This window comes from Oreochromis niloticus, linkage group LG15, assembly GCF_001858045.2.
Source record: "Oreochromis niloticus isolate F11D_XX linkage group LG15, O_niloticus_UMD_NMBU, whole genome shotgun sequence".
Lineage (NCBI taxonomy): Eukaryota > Metazoa > Chordata > Actinopteri > Cichliformes > Cichlidae > Oreochromis > Oreochromis niloticus.
This window is the reverse complement of record NC_031980.2, coordinates 21,511,056-21,525,320: the sequence shown is the minus strand read 5'-3', so window position 1 is coordinate 21,525,320 and position 14,265 is coordinate 21,511,056. Positions and strand designations below refer to the sequence as shown.

At 38.5% G+C, this 14,265-nt stretch overlaps 1 protein-coding gene across 3 annotated transcripts in view; it reads right to left on the bottom strand.

Annotated features, from left to right (window-relative positions):
- Positions 1-299: 299 nt before the first annotated feature.
- si:ch211-243j20.2 (uridine-cytidine kinase-like 1) overlaps positions 300-14,265 on the bottom strand; it is a 29,227-nt gene continuing 15,261 nt past the window's right edge. Inside the window, exons 6-15 of one of the 3 annotated variants that reach the window (XM_005464809.3) lie at positions 12,504-12,693; positions 12,352-12,413; positions 8,238-8,257; positions 6,431-6,529; positions 5,634-5,727; positions 5,174-5,236; positions 4,937-5,059; positions 4,562-4,669; positions 3,986-4,142; positions 300-3,081 (exon numbers count right to left, since the gene is read on the bottom strand). In XM_005464809.3, the coding sequence (XP_005464866.1) occupies positions 3,005-3,081; positions 3,986-4,142; positions 4,562-4,669; positions 4,937-5,059; positions 5,174-5,236; positions 5,634-5,727; positions 6,431-6,529; positions 8,238-8,257; positions 12,352-12,413; positions 12,504-12,693 (993 nt within the window). In that variant the 3' untranslated portion in view covers positions 300-3,004. Of the gene's footprint in view, positions 3,082-3,985; positions 4,143-4,561; positions 4,670-4,936; positions 5,060-5,173; positions 5,237-5,633; positions 5,728-6,430; positions 6,530-8,237; positions 8,258-10,284; positions 10,302-12,351; positions 12,414-12,503; positions 12,694-14,265 lie in introns of all 3 variants that reach the window. The other 2 variants (XM_013266997.3, XM_013266996.3) reach the window with 2 other exon arrangements.

The following is a 14,265-nucleotide window of genomic DNA, read 5'->3' as shown; positions in this document are numbered from 1 at the left end:
TTTTATTAGCTTTTATTAACTGTATTATTGTCATTTCAGTTTATTTAAGTGATTTTTACAGATTACTTTAGAGTTTACTTAACTTTGACAAACACACTATTCATTACATCTGCGTAAATTGTTTAGTAATCTACAATTCATTTAGCTTTGTTGCAAATGATAAGGGAAGAACCGTGATCTACTACGATCAGTGAAGACAGCATAGGAACTGTAGTCTGCGTCAGTTCCGCTGTACACAATAACAAAGGCATACCCCTGCCCTCTAGAGGACAACTCCAGAATAACAACATGACAGCAAGCAAATTGCAATGGTTTTTATTCTGTTCAAGTGAAGTGGCACTTATGATAAAAGAAAAACAAAAAAAGAAAGAAAAGTTTTACAATGGGACTTCTGGTTTACAAACAGGTGTAACTGGCACAAATATAACAATGGAATGGCTTACCAGGAAACCAAAACACAACTTATTGTTAGTTAAGGTTCTCCAGCTTCCATGTATAATGTAAATCACTCAAGGAGAGGTCAATACTGTCCCCAGAACACATTTTTTCAAGTAACGTATTGTAATTTGCTCTAACGTGACCTGTTTTATTGACTCAGTTTGCATAAAGTCAGAAGGAATAGAGTTATTTCAGAGCACGGGGTGTCAAACATGCAGCCCGGGGGGACCAGAACCAGGTCCATTTTGGCTCATTTGATGACTTCACAAAGTGTAAAAACTGGGAGAGATCCCAGCTTCACTAGCCAGGAGTGACAACATCGGAAAAGTTAATAGTTTTAAATCTAGACAAGTTAACACTTTCATCATTGGTAACTGAAATGACAACAGACTCTGTGAATGTGGAAAAGATGAGGCATACTGTTGAGATTGCACTTTTGTAGATTGCAGATAATGTAGTTTCTAAATGGATGACCCATTAAACAAAAAAATGTAAATTAACAACAAGCAACGAGGGAGTGGGGTAACTGGTGTGGTGGGCTAGGGACAGGGTGAGATAGGGGCCAATGTGGTGACCCTGAATTGAAGCAGCTGAAAGAAAAGGAAAAAGACGACACTTACATAATATTATGGGTGTGGCTCACTTGAGATTATTTGTGGCCATTTGTGGGCTGTGAACTGATGTTTGACATCCCGGCTTTAGAGTTTTGCTCACAGTGGACATTTGGCACATGTGTAACAATATCCACACAGCTGCTGTTCCTGCTCCCCAAAGCCTCATCATCAACTTTACCCGCTTTTTGGTACCAGCTTCTCACTTCACCTCAACGTCGAGGAGAGTAGCCATCACAGCAAAGTGCAACATTATATGAAGCAAAACACACGAAAGGCAACGATGGCACGTATGTGGCTTTGGAAATGCAGGATTTCAGTCAGCATTTTCTCAGCTTGCTTAAAACACTGAAAACTGTGGTACCAAGAAGCAGTCGCACTGTGTGGTGGAAATGAGGCCTCTAAGGAGCAGGTGCACAGGTGAGGCGTTTAAGCATTGAAGCACCTGAAAGAGCTCAATTTAAACTGTTTTTAAATCTGTGTTTCTCAAATCAAACTGTCCATTAAACAAAATGATACGGCACTGGATAAGAGTACAGAACTGAAAACATATAACATGCAAACATTTTCATGATGCAGTCTGAATAAACATCTGTGATGTGTTCAATGTGTGAAGAACCCTGCAAACAATACAATAAATAAATAAGAAAACATTTTTTTTTTAAATTTCTGCAAACAGAAGCAGTATGTGGCATTTACACAAGAAATGCTACTAAGACTTAAAGCCAAATCTGGGAAATCTGAATGCAGCTCTGTTGGAAATCAAAACGTTATAGCAGCAAAGACCCCTGCTGTCATTTGGTTCAAGATGTTTTCTGTTGATGAGAATCGATAAAATCTCACAGTAACAGGGGTTTCAGGTCAAGAGCTGACAAGAAATACAGTACAAAGCATTCCTTAGTTATGTGTTGATTCAATTAGCAGCTAAAGCTTGGCAGAAATGTTTAAAATCTCAAAGTTTAAATTGCTTCAATAAAAAATAACTAACTGGGATATCCTGGCTCTCTTATTGCTGTACAGGAACCTGGTGGCATAAAGTCAAAGACACTGAGAAAAAAAACAATTTAACAGGAGAGTAACCGAATAAAAAGAAACCTAAACCCTTTCACCTTTTCACTCGGTCAGTCTTCTTCAAGTATGAGTCATTGCTGTCCCTTTCAGTGGAAGTCGCCTGAGATAAAAGTGTTTTACAGTACAGACAGCTGCAGCTTCAGCAGCAGAGCAAAGCTGGAATTCACTGATTCTTACAGAGAGCTTTAAGCTAGGAGAGAAAAACATCAAGCTACACCGCTAACTAGGCCGGACGCATCACCTAAAACTGTCCACGCTCGTCTTTATGTATATGTGCAAAGCAAATGATAACATTATTAACATTATTATTGACTGACCCGGCACCAGGAAGTGACCATTTTCATAAACTGCTTATACATCTAATGATTATAACTGAGCATCGCTCTAGCTGGATCTTCCAGTTAACTTATCAGCTGGGTTTTAAAATCTGTCAATTAGTCATTTTATTTACATTATACAGATTATGAAGGTCAGCTTTTCCAGTAAACTGATGCAAATCGAAACATCACCCCTGAAGGCTCACGGGCTGCAGCTTCAGCAACAAAAACACATCACTGGCAAAATTATTAACACCAGAATTAGTTCTTTTTCAATAGGTAGCTTTAGGTTTCCCCTTTTTAAATTATAACTTAATGGTATATCATCTTTTTTAGAAGCATCCCGCATCCTGCAGGACAGCTAACACTTTCAACTTTGGCTCCTCACTGACTTCTTTAATAACCAAACTGACTTTAAAGTGTATCATTGTGAATGGGAAGCAGTTTGTACAGCAACAGCTGACTGTTCAGGAGGACATCAATGGCACCAATCAGCTGTCTTCTTCTTCTTTCAGTGACTAAGTGCTTTTGTAACAACCCCACACCTCCATGATTGGCCCTCTCCCCTCAGAACTCCATCCCCTCGTCGCTTTCACACCAGTCCGATGGAGCATCGGTGCCAAAGTAACGATCTCCGAAATTCCCTGAGAGGAGCAGGAGAAAGGAGACGAGACAGAAAAAGTTGGACTTCTCTTTAATGCGTTCTCTGTAGTGGGTGACATCTGCTGCAAATGTGGAAGATTTTAAAGAACATAACTGCCTTTTTTATTTTTTCCTAACTTTACAAGATTATAAGCTACACTGTGTACCGAGAGGCTCATTTATAGCCACAGTGGGAAATTTCTAAGATCATTTTTGCAGCTTTGCTGCCACTGATTTGGATGTGAGATTACAGTGTGCGCATAAAGAACAGAGCTCTTTCGAGCAAATGTTTACATTGTAAACCTTCCCAATTAGACTCCATTTACCTTGCTATTAAAATATTTATAATCTTGGCTAATAATCTATTTTAAATGAACCTAAAACACACCACTGACTTTTCTGTGGCTTTCCCAAACTCTCAAACACCCTGTAGCTGCTCTGTTGGTGCTAGATTTTGTCTGCAAACAGTAGAGCTTTCATCCATGCAGCAGTGGGTTTGTACTTTGTGTAATTCACAGATGATTTACCTTTTAATGTCTCTTATTGATTTATAGGTGACCTTCTAGCCTCCCACTGTTTGTCAATAAAGGCTAAAAATACATTTCAAGGCCAGAGGGCAAAAAACAAACTTGGTTGTTGATCTCTTCCAGCTCTGCAAAGTCAATTAAGTTCTTCTATTAAGGCCTCTGACACAGTCCTTGTTTCTTATCAGGACAACTTTACTGACAGCATATCTAGGGTAAAGTTTCTTAACACACTGTTTTGTTTTTTTTGGCAAAACCAGAAGATTTATGAGGCTAATTATGCTTAAAACTCTATAAATCATGTTAATAGTCGATTAAAAGTACAACGTTTTTCAAACAGATGATGAATGAACTTTGATAAAGCCAGAGTGCATGTACTCACCGATGCCTGGTATGATGTGGAACTGGTCGTTGACCTCCTTGTCTACGGCAGTGGTGATGATCCGAACTTTAGGGAAGGCGTAGGCCACCGAATGGACCCCCATCTCAGCCATCAGCAGGGACAACAGGAAGATCTTATCCTCAGCTACATCGTGGTCCTTCATGTGGAGAAACACAGAACTTACAGTTGTGATCAAAAGTTTACATACACTTGTAAAGAACATAATATCATGGCTCTCTTGAGTTTTCCGTGGCAGAGCTGCATTTCCGACATAGAAGTATCTGTTCCAATCACTCTATCAGAGAAAAATCACAGTTGTAGGAATAACGGGAAACTCAAGAGAGCCATGATATGTTCTTTACAAGTGTATGTAAACTTTTGACCACAACTGTATTTCTAGATGATGTCGGTGAAAGAATTAAAAACATCACCACTTTTTAGGACACCAGTTTTCACCTTTATTTAACCAGGAAGTGAAAGTCTGTTAGCATAACAATGTCTTTTTGCTCTTGGGTCAAGACAGGCAATATTAACCTAGAACGTATTTTGAGCCGTGAAGCCGTTGGGCCAACCTACCAGCAGAACTCTGACCGCCATGAGCGCAGCAGCTCCGGTGGACACGGTGCTGTCCATGAGGATGACGTAGTCTTCACTGATGTCTTTTGGCAGACGAAGGTAATGAAGCTGGAGGATGGAGAGAAAAAAAAAAACAGTGAGAAAGCTTTTCCCCTCCATTGATAGCTAAAGTTATTAAATCTATACAAGATTGTACAATAATTAGCACTGTGGGGGAAAAAAAAAAAAAATCAAACAAGCAACTTATTAAAGAGACAATCCTGTTTGGACAACACAGAGTCGAACACGAAGAACCAGCTAGATCTAACATGTAAAACTGTGTTTTTAATGTTGCCACACTGATAAAACTTTTATAGCATTGCCTGAAACACACACCTCTGGTTCTCCTGTGTCATGATTGGTCTGAATGAGGATCTTTCCAAGTCTGATGTCTTTACACACAGCCATCAGAGCCTGCTCCATGGTCTCTCCCGCCCTCAGGATAGAAACACCCGTTATCTGGAAAAACAGACATTTTTGTGAGGTTTACTAGAGCGATATGTGCAAAATTATCATCTCAAGTTAAATGTTCCCTCATTATAGTAACTGTTAATGTCATCTTAAAGGACTTACTCTGTTACCGCACAGCCTCTTCCCCTCATAGATGCTACCCTGTGGCGTTTCCACAGACACTGACTGCAGAGGAGGAGAAAAAGCCAAGAGGAACAAAAGGAAATTAAAGGCTGAAGTAAAACAATCTTAGCAAAATCCCAAAACATTGAATCTGTTCATCTGGACGTAGCATTTTCAGTGGGAGAAACATTTTGTCACTTTCGTCACTCAGTCTGAAAATCCTACGTCCAGATGAACGGATTCAGGCGTTTGGGATTTACTTACCTGGATGACTGAGCATGCATCAAGACAAATCTTGGCAAGAGTTGATGCTGCTACTACTATTAAAAATGTTATTAGTAGACTTCCTGTTCAGAATAGAAACGCCAACCTGTTATGGAGCATAAGCAACAGTAGAGAAAATGTGCTCTACAGGAGTAAGAGCAGGCGTTCAGTTAAAAATCTTCACACAAAAACTCACCTTGAGAGGCAGGAAGGAGAGGGCATGTTCTATCAGGAGCCTCATTAATCTCTTGGAGTAGAAGATAAACTCATCTCGGTTAGTTTCCCTGTTCCTACACAAACACAGACGGCAGGTGCAAACAGGATGACCCTCTGCTTTTTTATTTAAAAAAAGAAAAGTATGACTCTTATGTTCACAGGTGAAAACGTCTTGGTGTAAATGAGTGATTTTTTTATGACTAAATAAAAAGTCAGCACCATAACACTAGCAAGCTCTTTGTTTGATTATAATTTTCAAAGAAATGACTTTTAAAATATTTTCCTCTCGTGATCCACATCCCAACTGCAGCAGCTCTATAGCTCACCTGTGCTGACTGCACCACACAAGCACTGGTTTAAATGATCTGCTGCACACTGTTAGGTTTACTAAAAAGATATATTGAAACATGATATTATCGTGTTTATCGTCGTGTTTAACCTGCAAGTTTTAAGTTTGGTAATACTGGGCAAAGAATTGACAGGAAGTGATTTATTTTGAAGTGCAAGGAAATGTCCTCTCCACTTTGTTGCCATCTTCAGTGAATTTATGAAGGCAGCGGGCAGCTTTAGAAAACTGTCACTATAGAAAGGTCCTGTCTTTTTTTTTTTTTTTGAAGTGGTGCCCACAGTAGACCTGTAAAAATGTGTAAAGTGCGAGACAGGGTTTGATTGCAAATCTACAGCCTCACAGCTAGGTGTCTCTAAACCCTACTCACTGGCCAATTTTAACAAGACTTTGCTTGTGAAATGAGCGTATGAAAGACTGTGTGTTCTGACCTGATTATGGTGTGCATGCCACGGACCTGTGGCGTGCTCTCCATCACGCTGAGGGTTTTGGGTAAAGGCTGACCCTGGTGAGCCGAGGCCAGAGCCGATCTGCGGCAAACAAAACACATTCATGCATCCAAAGTAAGAGATGTGTCTACCTTCATTCAACTAAATACTTTTTCTGGATTTGCAGGTTAACTAATCAGAACCAATCAGTTCATTTTTCATCTCTTTTTTTTTTATTATTCTGAAAGAAAATATTGAAAACACAAGTTACTATTTTAGGTTCTGTGACAATAAATATTTCAAAAGGCTGGGTATTGTACGGCTGCTCACATACTAATACAAATGTAACCTAAAATAATTTCATTAATTCAGAAATTGATTTAATTAGTACTTGTTTTTTTTATATTTAAGTGACATCTAATAATCATCCAGCATAGTGATGTAATCAGTCAGCTGACTGAACTGCCCTGATATAAACAGAAAGGCTTCAATATCTGCATATCGGTTCTCATATCTGCTGTTTTAAAAAAAGGTTCAAGTGTCATTTTCATGAACTGCCTTTAAATATCAAATCTGTAATCAATGAGCAACTTTTTACACCCAGAATCACAAAATCACACGACACAGAACGATGCTCAAAGAGGTTATATTAAGAAGCTGCAAGCATCTTAAGTCCTACCACAAGCCACTACATAGAGTGCACTGCTTACAAACACCAACGGCTAAACGCTCTGCAAAGCAGACATTTTAAGGTTAACTGATGGGGGGCCGGTTTCACAAAGATAAGCGTAGTTTCCTTTGAATTGAAATTGGCCAAGACGTCCATCCATCTCACCGGTCTGTGTAGATATTACCTGCTATAATCAGGACTAATGTCAGTGGCACTGATTCCTACACTAAAGATAAACATGTAGAGTGGTCAGCTCTTCGGGATTACGGCGTTTGGCCAGCCCAGCATAAGCATAAGGCATCTTTGTGTAACTCGCCCCACATTACATGGTTTAACAAGCCTTTTTGATTTTAAAGCAAAAGTCGAGACAGAAGCTGATTTTGGTGTGACAGCTGCCACTTTCAGAAATACAGCATTAAAAGCCTTGCTTTATTTAACAGAGTTTTCAATCAGTGTTCTCCCTCAGACACTTCAGGAATCGACAGTATCACTCTGGGGGGCAAATTCAGAGTGCAAAACTCTGTAAATGTCAAAAAATTAAGGACTTGATCCTGCCCTGGCTTTTCACCTGATGCAGAGTCTTTAGATTTAGAAACTGTGGACTCTTCAACTCTATTGCTCCATTGTTCGTGGCACTGGAAGCTTTCTAGACGTGCAAGATGAGCCAAAGGTCTTCCAAGTTTAAATCTAGCAAGGCTTTTGTTTTCAGAACTTTTTGATCATAATGTCAGATAAAAGTCTGCACTTAAATATATCAATGCGTGCCATGACCTTGAGGCCACAAACAGAAAAACAATAAAAGCAATCATGAAAAAATTAAAAATTTGGCATATGTGGCACATACCGTTTCAAACACATGCTACTTAGAATACTAAAGAGCAATGAAACTATTCTGCTTCATGCACACTCTGCTGCTGAAATATACAGCATGCTTTGTTTTAACTGTGCACAGCTTAGATTAATGGAACTGTTACATTTGTGGAATCAAACCCAGCAAACGTGTCATTTTAACTACAGTCAGAATATGTAGTGCATATTTTAACAAGTTAAAAAGGCTTGAGTGCATTAAATCTATAAGACTACAAATCTGTATCTTTAAAGACTACAACAGTGAAAAAAGGTGCACGAGGTGAGGCTCACATATCCCAGCGCATCTTCCTCTGAAGAAGGTGACAGATATTTGTTTGGTGAGATTAAGTGTTTAAAGGTGAAGGCAGGAGGAAACACAGGGAGGAAAAGAAACACACACAAAGGGACAAGAGGAGGAAAAAAAACAAAACGGAGGAGAAAGGAAGAGAGAGAAGAGTATTAGCAGTGAAACAGCTTCACCACATTGCTGCTGTACAACACCGAACAAACACATTCCAGCTCTGCACTGAGGAGCATGCTCAGTTCAATTTATCTCATGAGTGGGGTTCACTTAAGGTGACTCAACTTCAGAAACTGAGATTAGTTTCAGTAAAAGCTGTGAGGGCAGCCCGAATTTCTCCACATTCAACAAATCCATCTAAGAGCTGACTTTAGATTCACATTGATGAACCAAACCATTTAACCCACTGAAACTTCAGCTGTAGTAGGCTTGCAAATTCATCTTCATTCATGGGTGAACTGAAGCTAAGCACTTCTACTTCTCAGCAGGTTTCATCTCACACATACAGGAGCACATGAGCAGCTGTGATCACACATAATTTAGGTCTCTACTCCAGCTTTTCTGCAAGTTTACAGCATCCTGTGGACACCAGTAACTGATCTTTCTACTCTATCCTGCAATATAAAGTCTATTCTGTGTCTCTGGACCAAAACATGTCCCATTTCTTTTTTTTAATGATGTGAACAGGCGCAGGCTTCACTGAGCTGGCTGCATGTTGTTGTGGTTAGGTGTAAACATGACCTGAGGAACTTCAAGAAACTAGCCAATCTATGTCTGAGAGAACCGAATCAGAATTTTACCAAGTTCATAACCATGAAAAACAGGTTGTTGGCCCAGATTGGAAGTCAGGACATAATGACTTGTCTTCTTTTGACCAATCACATTTGTGCAGGATGTGGTTGCATACAATTCATGTGGAGAGTAGAGACACATTTGTCAGTGATTTCGCTTTTTTTCTATTTTAAAATCTAAATATTTAAGCAGCTTAAATAAACAGTGCACAGAACAGGAAGTCTTGGCTCAGATAGCACCTGCTTCACTATTGTTGAGGCTCAGGCTCTGGGAAGACCGATCCATGACTGACAGTGATCTATTTTCTGTTTTTCTACCTAGATATGCTTTTACTGCATTGGCAGTTTGTTTGGGATCACTGTCATTCTGAAAAATGAAGCCAATGCCAATCAGAAGCTTTCCAGACAGTATTACACAGTGGATGATTTTTCCCCCTCTCTCTTTCTCATTGTTGCTTTTAAATCTAAATATTTAAACAACTGAAATAAACAGTTCACAGAGCAGGAAGTCTTGGCTCAGATAGCACCTGGCTCTACCAAAACACTGAAATATGGCCTGTTGTCCTGCATTAGCAGACTAGATGATAGTTTTGCAGATTGCTTCTGATCTTATTAACTACCAGGACAAAATGAAGAGAATTTCATTTTCTTTTTCAATTCTGCAATCTCAATGAGACTTTTACCTGAATAAATAAAAGATAACAAGCGTGATAAACTCATTCATTAACTTGTTATCAGAATTTCTAAACTCAAACTATGATTAATAGTTTCCAATGACTTACAGGAAACAATTAAACTCACTATTCAGGTCATATACTGTAGTTATATGACAGTACAAGAAATATTACACACAAAATGTGCCATTGGTCATGACACTTTAAATGATGTTTAATGACACATTTTTATTTTAATCCATAAGTTGAAAAGTATAGGCTGATTAGGTGTTTTCACAGTGAATACATTCAAATAGTTCTGCTGAACAAAACAAATAAAAGATTAAACAGAGACAGAGATGATAAAATCATTATAACCCTCTGACCATAATGAAATGAAATCTGGATAAAACATAGAATTAAGTGAAAAGGCAGGTGAAGCACTGACATGTGTATGAGTTTGTAGCAAAAACAGTTTAGTCTTTGTAAATAAAATAGTGAGGCATTCTTGAAAATGTGGTGACATAAAAGAGCAGAAAAAAAGACGAGAAGTCAGAGGATGTAATAATAAAAAAAAGCACCAACAGTCGTACCTCACAGTGATCTCACGCTGGAATGGTTACACAGCATTCAGCCAGGAGAGGAGGGGTCGTGCACGTACAAGGAGACACACACACACAGACACGTGTGTGCAAACAGTGAGAAACATAAGAAAAACAAAACGTGAGACAAGCGGCTTGTCAGAAAAAAAGGATCATTCACAACATAAACCCCTCCCAAAAGAGAAACAAAAAATTCACAATACACAATAAATGTTTGCCTGTGGAGAGTCGTACATTTGAACAGACAAACACTTCAAGTGTGAACTTTAATTTCATGTTTGGCTGGACAAGAGTTTAACTGTGTCATATATCAGCTTTTTATGACCACTTCATTTTACTGTAGAAACAACAAGTGAAAACAAGCGAATTATTTCATGAGCTGTCAATTTTATACGACCAAGTGCAAAATAATGCAGTCTAAAACAACAGTCGAGTCAGAAGTACTGATTTAAAAATCTGCAACGTTCTGCATATACAGCACTGTGCAAAGCTCTTGAGCCACCCCGTCCTTTATATATGAAAATGGAAAAAAAGCTGCAGCGATTTAAGACACATGCAAACAGTAGTGGTAATACAGTTTACAAGGCAACAAAGGAAAGAACATAATGCCAACATTTTGTACTTTCCTTATAACTATAATCATGAATGTGTTTTTTAATTTAAAACATGCATATTTTAGTAATTTTAGTGAAGGTAAAGAGAAGAATATGTGAGTGTAAAACAGGACAGTGTCATGCTGACCTGTGTGTGCCCTTCTATTTCTCATTATTACATACTGCACACATGCCTGTGAATGTGACAGATGCTGTGGGTGTTCTGCCAGCGAGCATGAGTGAATGTGCTGAAGGTGGAGCAGATCATTGTTAGCTGTAGATCAAAAAGTGAGTGGATGACAGAACAATGAGGTGAGCTAAGATGAAGGACACGTCTCTCCTCACGGGGTCATTAATTTAAGGTACCTACTTAAAATCTCTAACCACGAGGTGTAAAAGGAAAAAAAAGCATAAAAGGACCTCACAAATCTTCCTGCATCACTTCAAATGGCCTGAGAGAAAAGTGTCCAGAAATTTTACTTTCCTGATTTTTAGTACCCTTAATTATTTTTAGTACTATTTTATCATAAAGGCCACTGTGTCTTAACTTCATCCAAACTATTGAAGCAGAGGAGAAAAATCTGACATCAGCTAATGTGCTCCACCATCAGACGGGAAAAATAGCAAGACAGCGGCTGAGGGAGCAGCATGTGACATCGTGTTACTATCCACAACCCATCCTGTTCACCGGGTTTGAATTCCTGCAGCTTCTTCCTCTTTTTCAAAAGAAAGTTCAAATCAAAATTCTGCTGTGGTCTGCTGTGTTCGCACAAGAGAGCCGGTCCAGAACAGGCCACAAAAGCACAAAAGCACACCTGCAAGTGGTCAAGTGGTGTGTGTCACTACCATGAAGGTGCCAGCAGTCAAATTAAGGTGAAGTGTGTTTTTGATTTTTTTTTTTTTTTTTTTTTTTTTTTAAATCAGACTTCATATTTTTATTTGTCCTAATTATGGACCTGACACTTCTGATGAATCTTAGATGTCAGGATGTTTTGGTAAATTTGCTTGTGCCTTTTATTTCTGTGTAATTTCCCCTCAAAGCAAAAATAAATAAAATAGATTTTTTTGCCTTCAAAGCCCCAGAGGCCATGTTCACACTATTCCACACCAGCCAGCACCACACTTACTTTGAAAGGTAAAAAAAAAAGATTGTGCTGAATCGTAAAGGTTTTCCCAACTATCCAAGAGTTTTTAGAAGAGTATGCGCCTCCGTACAGTGAAGCTGGTCAGCAAAATATAAGAAGCTCTATCTAAACATGTAGCAATAGTTAATGCTAGCTTTGTTTAACACATTCCACCTCTCTGCAGAAACTATAGATCATAGTATAGTGATCCTTTATAAGACCATGCAATTAAAGCTGCAATTTTCCAAAGAAATCCCTCGCATCCCTCAAAATCAAGAAAAACACAAAGAATCTTCAATTGAATCAGTAAAACATAAAAACATAAACTGAGAATTCCTTACCTTCTCCAGCTGACTGTGTACGTGCTGAACAATCAAATCCAAAGCTACAAAGTTCTCTCCACCTGCACATAAAAAACAAGCAACGTGTAAAGTGCTGATAGAGAAGAGTGCTCCTGTACTTTTGTATGTAAACTAAAAATACTGCCACTGACCTCTGGGAACCACGATGTCAGCAACCTGCACAGTCGGCTCAATGTACTGCTCGAAGGCCGGCTTTACAAATTTATTGTACTGTTTGATGATGCCGCTGATGTCCCGTCCACGTTGTGATATGTCCCTCTTCAGCCTCCGTATGAGGCGGATGTCTGAATCTGTATCTACGAACACCTTCATGTCCAAAAGCTGGCAGAAAAAAGGCAAAAGAAGGAATCACTCATCGATCTGTAACATGTTTATATGCGTAGTTTTTTGCTTTTGTTGCATTTATTCGATCATTTTATAGTGATTTCATGTTTCTGCACATGCATATAGATATTATACATAATGACTATCATTATTGATATTAGGATATTTTTGTAACTCTTTATGGGGTCAATACCTTTAAGGTACTGGCCCCATAAACGCACTACCAGTTCAGGTTTTATATCAATACCAGTAGCAGGATTTTCCTGCAGAGTTAAGTTTTTGGGTATCCTTAAAGTTTAAGCATTTGTGCCCCATTTACTAAAGTATATTATACCCTTTTTTAATCAAATGAACAGAAATAATAGAAAATAAAGAGATTTAGGTTGAAATAAAAATGTCAAAGTCTAAATGCCATTAAAATATGAAGTAGCAATGAAGGTACGACAGGTTAATATCTGTACTACTCACACAACACAACAGTCCTACAATATATTTTTAAGTCTTGCTACTCTTTTTCAGTTCAATTACTAACTATAATTAATCACGCTGTAAAAACAATGACATAAACATCCAGTACTGTCAAAAAGCTGTAGTTCTCCTTGATTTGCAAAAATATCCATAACAGCATCACACACCCACATACATTAACAAGACGCTCCATCAGTGGTCCAGTACTTTTTTAAAATTGCTGGCAGTGGACATATTTATATCCTCTAATAGCTTATGTTAACATATGTCCGCCCCTAGGATCCTGTTATTGGGGCCATTTCCCTGTAAATAATGGTTAGTCTGGCTGAACACATAAAACTTTGGAGTTGGTGTGAACAGACTGAATCCCATTCAAAGGTATCTCTTTTTGCGCTACACATACTTTACTTATGCAGAGTACTGTTGGATCCACTGAGGTCACTTCTCTAAGGTGAAATATCTTGCAACTTGACTGTACATCTGTATATCCTGACTGTATGTCAAGAAACTTTGACATGTAGACTGGAGGAGCTAAAAATCATACCACAAACCTTCCTCATCATCAGTGACCTCCTGATCCACAGTTGCCCCTGAAATGTAGCTCTGGTGTGTGTATGTGCTTTTACTGTGTGCTTTTTATGTGATAAAACTAGTGGCTGTAGTGCAGGACACTGGGGTCATTTATGTTTGAAGATTTCTCTGTAGACCAACACAAAGTTTCAGTTCACAGAATTTCTGAAGACAGGGAATGAATTATGTTTTATTCATTATTTTACTGCTAGCCTTAGATTACTGTCTGAGGGTAAGCCTGAGTAAAAATGACAGAAACAACTGCTGAGAGCTGCATATTTATTTTTCAAAAAGCCTGAACGCTTCTAACAAATGTCACTACCCATCAGTTCTATCAGTTAGGGAGTGTTTTATATTCCCAGCTCTCTGCAGTAAACACTTGATCTTGATATAGTCAGAATTTAAAGTGGGACATAAAAAACGGAAATGGGACATTTAATCCTTATATGCAACTAAAATAACATAACATGATTCACAGTGCAAAACATTATTAATAGTATTTTTTATCTTGCACAAGAAGGATAAATGTAT